The following is an 8,630-nucleotide window of genomic DNA, read 5'->3' as shown; positions in this document are numbered from 1 at the left end:
TTAGGCCAAACTCGCTGCAATTTGCACGTTGTGAAAATCTGGGAAATCTCCTCTCTTAATAGCATAGCGTACATCGTTTAGCAGATCCTTGACACGGCAAAACTATGTGCTGTTTATATAGTAGGCTAGCTCATGGCGCGTATTTAACTACATTTGCTGCATGCAAACGCAAACATTACGTTCACAGCATCAAATGTGAATGTATATAATGTACATAATGAAAGTGAGAGAGAGAAAGAGAGAGAAAGAAAAAGAGAGAGAAAGAAAGAGAGAGAGAGAAAGAGAGAGAGAAAGAGAATGGAAGCTGCTGCTTTCCGATCCTATTTTGGTGGTATTAAGTGGTCTTTGTGGGGTATTTGAAAACAGACATTGGTGTTTGACTGAAGTTTATATATATACATGTATGTATGTATGTATGTATGTATGTATGTATGTATGTATGTATGTATGTATGTATGTATGTATGTATGTATGTACCGTAGGTGTTAGGGAAATTCAAGTTATGAATAAAGAGCATTGTCACATTTCGTTAGTGGAGTGGCATGTACTACGTGTTGTTATAGTGCAAGGACCGTCATCATTAGTTTTGTTCAATTTTAAAGTGTAATCTTCTTTGAAGTTCAAAATGTAAACAAGAAAATACCACCGAACATTGTGTAACACATTTTTCCTGGATGATGGAATAAGAAACAAACACAAAAGGTAAGCGAGACAGATCAAACTGGTTTTCTTTACAGCCACAGGTCAGCATGATCATGTCCCGTCACATTGCTAGGCTTTCAAGACGGAAGCTGCATCGATCCATACGACACCAGTCGGGAAAAGGTGCATGCGACGTAGACATGGAGAATGTGAGACCCTTCAAGGACATCCCAGGCCCTTGTGGTGTTTATAACATTCCTCTCATAGGCGCAATGTTCCACTTCAAGCCTTTCAGTAAGTAGGCAGCTCCGTAATATCGGAACACACCTTTAAATACAAGATAAGTTTAAATCGGTCTTATTTGAGTAGTGCAAATTGAGGCCTTGATTCCCGCAACATGCCATCATTGTACGTGAGTGAGGCAGCGCATGTTCCCCTGGCCTCTCTATATGAACAGTTGATTTGTCCTTGCGTGTATTTGTGACCGTTGCCACTAGTGGGTCTTAAAACATTCATCTGTGCACCAGCACCTTTTATGATAGTGATTCATGACACATGCTTATGAGAAAGTCGGAATCCTGCTGTGAACTCTTCTTTCAGTGCAAAGTTATGATTGTGAAAATGTTCTTTTCATTTATGACACAACTCGAGCCTGGAGCAGACAAGCCAGTGACAGAATCGATATATGCAGTCGGATCAAATGACACGCAATCGAGGGCACGATGACCCGCAATCGGGGAACGATGACACGGAATCGAGGTTACGATGACACGGAATCGAGGTTACGATGACGAATCGAAGACATAATGACACAGAATCATGACATGCAATCGTGGAACGATGACCCGGAAGAAATCGGGGAGCGATGACACACAATCGCGATGCGATGACGCGCAATAAATGGCACGAGGACACACAATCGGGGGCACGATGACACGCAATCGGGGAACGATGACACGCAATCGGTGAAGGAGGACACGTAATCGAGGACCGATGACACGCAGTCTGGGAACGATGACCCGCAATCGAGTTACGATGACACACAATCGGGGGCACGATGACACGGAATCGGGGAACGATGACTCACAATCGGGGAGTGATGAAACACAATCGCCATGCGATGACACGCAGTCGGGGGCACGATGACACACAATCAGAGGCACGATGACACGCAATCGGGGTTACGAGGACACGCAATCGGGGAACGATGACATGGAATCGGGGAACAATTACACGGAATCGGGATGCGATGACACGCAATCCAGGACCGATGACACGCAATCGGGGAACGATGACACAGAATCGGGGAATGATGACACGTAATGGAGGACACGATGACATGCAATCGGGGAACGATGACCCGTAGAGAAACAGATGTGTATCTGTTCGGCGTGTTTCAAGAGAAGCATTCCAGCCATATCAAATTGGGTTCACCTTGAAAGTGACGAGCAAAACGTTTCAACCGCTTGAATAATCTCCGTCGCAAGTATACAACCTCGAACATGGCGGTTCCATGGGTCACGCCAAAGCCCGGGTTCGAGTCCCCAGACGGATAGACAGTCCATTTAAAGTATCCTCCGCCATGGCTCTACTATGACATTGCTAAAAGCGGCGTAACACCTTCCTAAACCACTTACTCGAGTATGACAATGTGATGTTTCATTTCTTCCAGTCAAAAACCGTTGTGTCGAAGGTAAGGGGACCTACTTAAATACTTGGAGATATCCGATTTTCGACACAACCGCAAAGTGGTAATTAAGAAGGAACACGCAGGGAACAAGCTTTTAATTCGAGACAAAAGTAGGTTCGACATATCAACGCTCAACACAACGGTGTTTGACCGTATATTTTAGATGTGTAAAGGACATAGACCTGACTCAAATACAATGAAGGAATTTTGCCCTTCAAGGGTTAGACCGTATGAAAACGTGAAGTACAAACATCCAGCGTTTGAGAGAGTCTGGTGTTGTACACATGTTAATAACACTGAGTACAACAAGTTGAATTCCGCCGGAAACACATATATCAGAACATAACAGACTACTTAACTTCTCCAAATTTCCTTCTCTGTTTTCGCGATTTGACGTCATTCAAACACATGTTTACATATCCAGTAGAAATGTGTTTACTTTCGTCTCCTGTCAGACAGCTGCCCAATACTGTATCATGCCTTTGTACTGAAGACGATGCCCATGACCTAACCACTTACCAGAGTAGACTGTGCACTGACGGTCGATTGCTTAACGTAGACTCATTCTGGGGTAGTCGACTAGTTATCGCTTATACCGCCTAAGACCAAGGTTCTATTCTCTATATGAGTGCAGTATGAAACGCCCTTTTAGAGGATCATCTGTAAAATCGCAATGTGATCAGCATAAAGCTCTATATTTTGGATAAACATCACCCCCTTTAAGCACAGCCTGCAGAACCGATTGTGCTATTCTTTAAGATCGATTCAAATCCTAGTATATTTAACTGTTGAGATGATGTTATGATGTTTTGCCATCGACTTTGCCCAAATCGTGCTTCAGTTGACTTATCTCAAGAACTGCGAACTATGCCCAAGACTCTCCTGAACCTTTTGTACATATACTTATGTACATGTTCTACTGCAGTTGCCCGCAGAGTAGGGACGGCACACCAACTGTCCAGTGCGTTAACATATACTCATTAGGCTCGCGAAATATACCTGAGGTTATTTCTACTCCAGCTGACCATACAGTTGGGACTGTGCACAGACTGTTCAGTGACCTGTTGGAGACATATGGGTCGTTGGTTCGAGTCCGCCTCGGAGAGTGGACAGTTTTGGTCGAAGACCCAGCTGACATTGAAGTCGTAAGGCGTCTTGAGGGCAAGTACCCCAAAAGAAGGCTCTACCCAATACACTCTCTGTATTGTGAACGCAGTGGCTTCAAGAAAGGCCTGGCACATTTGTGAGTGGACATACCAAGTATTCTGTTCGATAAAAACTATTGTAGCAATACAGATGGTTCTGCTGAAGAAAATAGGTTCTTTTCCTCTATCGACGTTACATGACTAGTCTATTTCATGCAATAAATAAACAAAAACAAAAGAAAGAGTTTAGAAAGACATCTGTAAACATTATAGGGTACCACGAGGTATCAGTTTTGGTACGAGTTGATACTGGTATAATTTTTATGTAACATTTATACCTTTTGCGAATTATGTCGAATATTTTGCAAATCAGGCTTACACTACAGTAAACCTTACTTTATAAGAACACTGTTATTACATTTTTGACAATACGACTGATTGTCTCTTTTTTTTCTTTATTTGAGTGTTGTTACATTCTATTTTTTCTGTTCAAGGCAGGGTAAAGAATGGCACTATTTCCGAAGTCCTGTCAATCCCCGATTAATGCGGGTCAATTCCGCTCAGCAGTATCTGCCAGTTCAAAACGAGGTTGGTGACGCTCTGGTGAAACTCCTTCAACAGGAAGTCGCCGAGCCGGAGGAAATCTTGGATCTGTGGTACAGATACGCCTGTGAAAGTAAGCCATTTGTGACATTGTTTCTTGCCTGTCATCGTCAAATAACAGGACTGTCAATGTCTACCTAAAATATACATAAACTCACTTTTCCCGCCAACGCTAAATAGTCCAGCTTAGAAATTACATCCTGTTACAAAACTTCAAAGACAATTATTCCCCTTTAACAAAGGCAATGACCTTAACGTTTGAAAGGTTTGTACAATATACACTATATATGGCTACTTTCATGATCATTTTGACTCCCGAGAAAAGATCTTAAACGTTTTGAGGGGGATGGAAACAACGTCAAGTAGATATGAAGGTGAAGGTGAAGGGTGGGGGTGGTGGTGTTTCATGGATTTAGAAAATAGCAAGACTAGATACTGGTCATGGATTGTGTATGGTGGTGATTATCACTTGTGACCCTTGATAGGTTTACAATGGGTCGTTAGCGTGTAATATTTACAATTTCCAATTGCATATAACGTGAAGAATATTTGTAAACCTTTCTTCGTTTTCCACATGTTAATATATTATGCACGAATCACATAAATTCAGTGTTGGTGACCCTTGTTCGCGAAAGGAAGCTTTTCTGAAGTTGAAATGTGGCCTTTGTTTCATGTGTGTGCGTGCGTACGTACGTGCGTCCGTGTGTGTGGTTTTTGTTGTTGTTTTGTTGTTTGTTCTTTGTTTTGTGTTTTTGTTTTGTTGTTGTTGTTGTTTGTTTGTTTTTTTTGGGGGGTGGGGTTGTTTGTTATGTTCTTTGTTTCTTATTTCTTTTTCTTTTTTTCTGGGGGGTGTTGGGGTGGGGGTGTTGTTTTGTTTGTTGTGCTTTGTCAGGTGTACAATTGTTTATTCTTTGCATTTGTTTGATCATGAATGAATATGTACAGCCAATTACAGTTGTTTCACATGCTGAAATGGCTGGTTATGCTCTAGGTGGCGTAAAACTCCTCACTCTATTTCAATCAAGTTGACACAAAAGATCTTTGTGACTCATTACTTTGTTCATAAAATGGAGGTAAATAACATGCTACAGCATGATTAATCTTTCGATGTTACCATCAGCATATAAACCTGTCTAGGTATCGGCGTTGTCACCTACGACCGGCGTCTGGGCTACCTCGACCCCGACATTGACGATTACCCACAGAAGCTGCAGATCCTAGCCGACATCAAGGCAGTCCTGGAGCTCGTCAGTGACAACCAACACGTTCCCGAGTTTATCACCAGATATCTGCCACTGAAGGAGAAACGAGAGTATAAAACAGTCGCAGATCGCCTGGTCAGGTATGGGAGCAATCTGTTATTTTGCAGGAACCTGGAAACTATGGTTCTTAACAGACCTGATTTAAAAGAGTCTATCAATATTATTGAAATGCTGGTATATATTCAATTTGAAGCTGCAGTAAACCTTATGAAATATTCTTTCGTGTACTGAAAATGATAAGGTCAACTGTCTCACGTCTCTGTTTCACGACTGGATGTGTTTGCAGTAAGACAACTTTGAATATCAACTTACGTACATCACAGCGTGTCAATATGTGGGACGAATGTCAGAACTGATGCCTAAACACATTATGAAGCTGACGAACCTGGATGCATACAGGTAATCAGGGCGAACTGAGATTTGCGAAGCAACACAAATCTACTCACCTAATTGCGACCCCTAAGACGTCTCTGCCACCTTTTTCACATCTAAAGATATATTGCAGTCAGCATAATTGCAACGCTTTCTTATTAATTGCAATGAAATGTAGTGATGCATGTTTCTCTGGTCAGCAATGCCAGCGCCTTTTACGAAAAAGCCATGGAGGACATCAGCAGGGGGATCCAAGAGGGCACATTGACTCCAGAAGAAGACAGCTTCATGCAGTCTCTGATACTGACGGACAAGATGTCAGTTGGGGACATGGTCGCAATCTGTATGGATCTCTTTATTGGAGGAACAGATTCGGTCAGTAAATCAGATTTCTGGAAGATATTTGATACGCTTATTGGACTGTGACAACCACCCTGATGTCATCACTGCTGCTTCGGTCTTTACGCCGAATGGTGGATAATCAAGACTCGTTATTCGTTTTCTGACGTGCAGTTTCTTCTCTATTCTGGATAGTTGTCATGACTTGGGGTATCGGGTGCTAGATTTTTCGGAGCTAAAAACATATTATTTGCACCATTATTGAGTCAAGCATCTTAACTGTCAGCCGTAGGAAGGTGTTCTCTTGCAATCAACATTGTTTGTCGTTGACAAAGTATATTGCACTGAACACAGTTCTGAACTATGTGTTTCTACTAACCAAATGCTATAGTGTCACTTCTTGGAGAAATGTTTCTGTGTTTCAGTGTATATTCTTTTTTCGACCTCGGATACCCATCGTTTCTCCAACCTTTGTCTTATAATCGTCTACAGACCGCCCGCAACCTGCAGATGATACTGTATAACCTGGCCCTCAACCAAGACAAGCAGCAGAAACTGTATGAGCAGATCCTGAGTGTCCTGGGACCTTCAGGCCCTCTCACCGGAGACGCCATCAGCAAGATGCCCTACATGGCAGCATGTCTCAAAGAGTCCTTCAGGTGATGTATGTCTGTTTGCCACTCGTGACAAATATCACATAGGGCAAACTGGAGATACCACAAGTGTATACATGTGTACGACTTGTGTCTTAAAACACGCAAGGTATTTCTTAGATACTGGGACACGTGAGTGTTTTCGTCCATCAGGATAAGGTGTTGGGTTGATAAATGATTACAGTTTTGATAAGGATGTGGGCACTATACATGTTAGTCTTCTGTTCACATGGACACAAATGTGGAAAGGTGTGTTAGAAGTGTCTGACTTAACAACAATGTCCTACCAAAATAACTTTAGGCTTGCCATTAAATCCATAATGATTTATCCCTATTGATTTTATAGCGTGTTGGTAATGGTGAAATATTGCTCATATATTTTCTTGACAGACTGACATTCCCCATCGCATCTGGCACTCAGAGATACATGCCGGAGGACATAATCCTGCAGGGTCACAGGATCCCCAGGGGGGTATGTGCATAGTTATCCGTTACACGTGTAGCACTTATCGTCTACCATTTGTAATATAACCGAGTCAACCGCTCAGTAATATGTATATTATTTTTATTTATACCTAATATTTATGAGTAAAAAGCTCTTGTGTAACTTCTGTAATGATCAAATCCACTTTTTATAATATAATTCAAACATTTTAACTTTACAGACATCGCTGATAATGATGAACCAGAAAACTGCCAAAGATATTAAATATTTCCCCGACCCAGAGAGTTATCTCCCCGAGCGGTGGGTGAGGGACAGTGAAGGCAAACGAGCCAATCCTATTCCACCATCTGCCTTGCTACCGTTCGGCTTTGGTCCAAGACAGTGTCTTGGGAAGAGATTTGCTGAGCAGGAAATATACCTGGCAATTACAAAGGTTATTATGACATTAAATGTTCAACAGAAAGCATGATGAGCTCAACTGACGGAAAGTCAAGTGAGCCGATGTCGTGGCGCCTTGTCTACGTCTGTTTGTGGATCAGCGGGTCAGTTGGATGAAAGGGCCAAGCTGTGGCGTGTATTAAACTGCTCGCTCGGATTAAACTGCTCGCTCGGTGCGATACCGAAAATATGATTTCAGGCCCAGTCATGTAAGCGGTGCAGTTCGCTGTAACAAGTTGCCTCCTTTGAGCGTACCAGAATTCCATGTTTTTGTTAACTGGAAAGCAGTCCGTAACAGAACTAGATGTGAAACCATCACACAAAGAAGACACGTGCTGAAAATAACACTTTCATAATTTTATTCTAAAACTGACTAAAATCACAATTCAATACAAATCACATAAAACACACCTCACTCCTTCCCATCCCTTGTATGTTGTTGCAGGAAAATTTAAGTGAGCTACAGACCCCGATGACCCTAATTTTATGCTTGAGCTAGATCATGTAGCAAATCTGAAGTACCGAAACATTCCATGTCCTTGAGTTATGAGCGAAGATATCATCCCAATAGTCTGTTTCGGTATTTTTTGGGGTGACTACATGGTTCTGTTTAAACCATCACTCAACATAATTATTATTTGACATTTATATCTTATAATGTTTAAAATTACTACTTTCAGATAATACAGAAGTTCGATGTGTCGTTGGAACCAGGACAAAATGAAATTGAGATACATTACCGTCCTTTCGTCGGGACCAAAGAACCCATCAGATTCAAATTCAAGCAAAGGAAATCGTGAGCCATCCATATCACTTGTGTCCAACTGGGATCAGAGAAGTGTTACCGACCGTCTGGATTGGCATGGGTTGCGAGCTCGGAGTTTTTTTGTTGCCACATTATTATTATTGATCTATTACAGTCAAACCTCAATCTCTCGAACTCGGTTGAGACGAATTCTCGGTTGTGTCGAACTCATCTCTCGCCTTTTCAGTTTAACACCAAATCCGGTTATATTTCAATATAATTTGTTAATTATTCAA

General features: G+C 41.9%; 2 protein-coding genes across 3 annotated transcripts; both read left to right on the top strand.

Annotated features, from left to right (window-relative positions):
- Positions 1-842: 842 nt before the first annotated feature.
- On the top strand, positions 843-5,473 carry LOC124265486 (probable cytochrome P450 CYP44). Its single transcript, XM_046700282.1, has 6 exons — positions 843-936; positions 2,315-2,335; positions 3,353-3,575; positions 3,972-4,153; positions 5,218-5,417; positions 5,450-5,473. The coding sequence occupies exons 1-6, from the start codon at positions 843-845 to the stop codon at positions 5,471-5,473; spliced, it is 744 nt and encodes a 247-aa protein (XP_046556238.1).
- On the top strand, positions 4,955-8,630 carry LOC124265501 (probable cytochrome P450 12c1, mitochondrial). Of its 2 annotated transcripts, XM_046700294.1 has the most exons (7): positions 4,955-5,422; positions 5,629-5,741; positions 5,915-6,089; positions 6,546-6,712; positions 7,097-7,178; positions 7,372-7,584; positions 8,270-8,630. In XM_046700294.1, the coding sequence occupies exons 2-7, from the start codon at positions 5,686-5,688 to the stop codon at positions 8,387-8,389; spliced, it is 813 nt and encodes a 270-aa protein (XP_046556250.1). In that variant the 5' UTR covers positions 4,955-5,422; positions 5,629-5,685; the 3' UTR covers positions 8,390-8,630. The 2 variants fall into 2 exon arrangements, with proteins under 2 accessions (XP_046556250.1, XP_046556251.1); XM_046700295.1 differs by lacking the exon at positions 5,629-5,741.

Source organism: Haliotis rubra, unplaced genomic scaffold (assembly GCF_003918875.1).
Source record: "Haliotis rubra isolate DU_JTF1 unplaced genomic scaffold, ASM391887v1 Scf98, whole genome shotgun sequence".
In the NCBI taxonomy this organism is placed as follows: Eukaryota; Metazoa; Mollusca; class Gastropoda; order Lepetellida; family Haliotidae; genus Haliotis; species Haliotis rubra.
Note: the sequence above shows the minus strand (reverse complement) of the source record. Positions and strands in the feature narration are given on the sequence as shown.

What these genes read in the sequence shown, in the direction of transcription:
- LOC124265486 (XM_046700282.1), top strand. Translation starts at nt 843, where the DNA reads ATGGAGAATGTGAGACCCTTCAAGGACATCCCAGGCCCTTGTGGTGTT. An exon ending in GTTCCACTTCAAGCCTTTCA is followed by an intron (nt 937 to 2,314) that starts GTAAGTAGGCAG and finishes CATTTCTTCCAG; the next exon opens with TCAAAAACCGTTGTGTCGAA. An exon ending in GTACAGATACGCCTGTGAAA is followed by an intron (nt 4,154 to 5,217) that starts GTAAGCCATTTG and finishes AAACCTGTCTAG; the next exon opens with GTATCGGCGTTGTCACCTAC.
- LOC124265501 (XM_046700294.1), top strand. Translation starts at nt 5,686, where the DNA reads ATGTCAGAACTGATGCCTAAACACATTATGAAGCTGACGAACCTGGAT. An exon ending in GTCACAGGATCCCCAGGGGG is followed by an intron (nt 7,179 to 7,371) that starts GTATGTGCATAG and finishes TTAACTTTACAG; the next exon opens with ACATCGCTGATAATGATGAA. An exon ending in TATACCTGGCAATTACAAAG is followed by an intron (nt 7,585 to 8,269) that starts GTTATTATGACA and finishes TACTACTTTCAG; the next exon opens with ATAATACAGAAGTTCGATGT.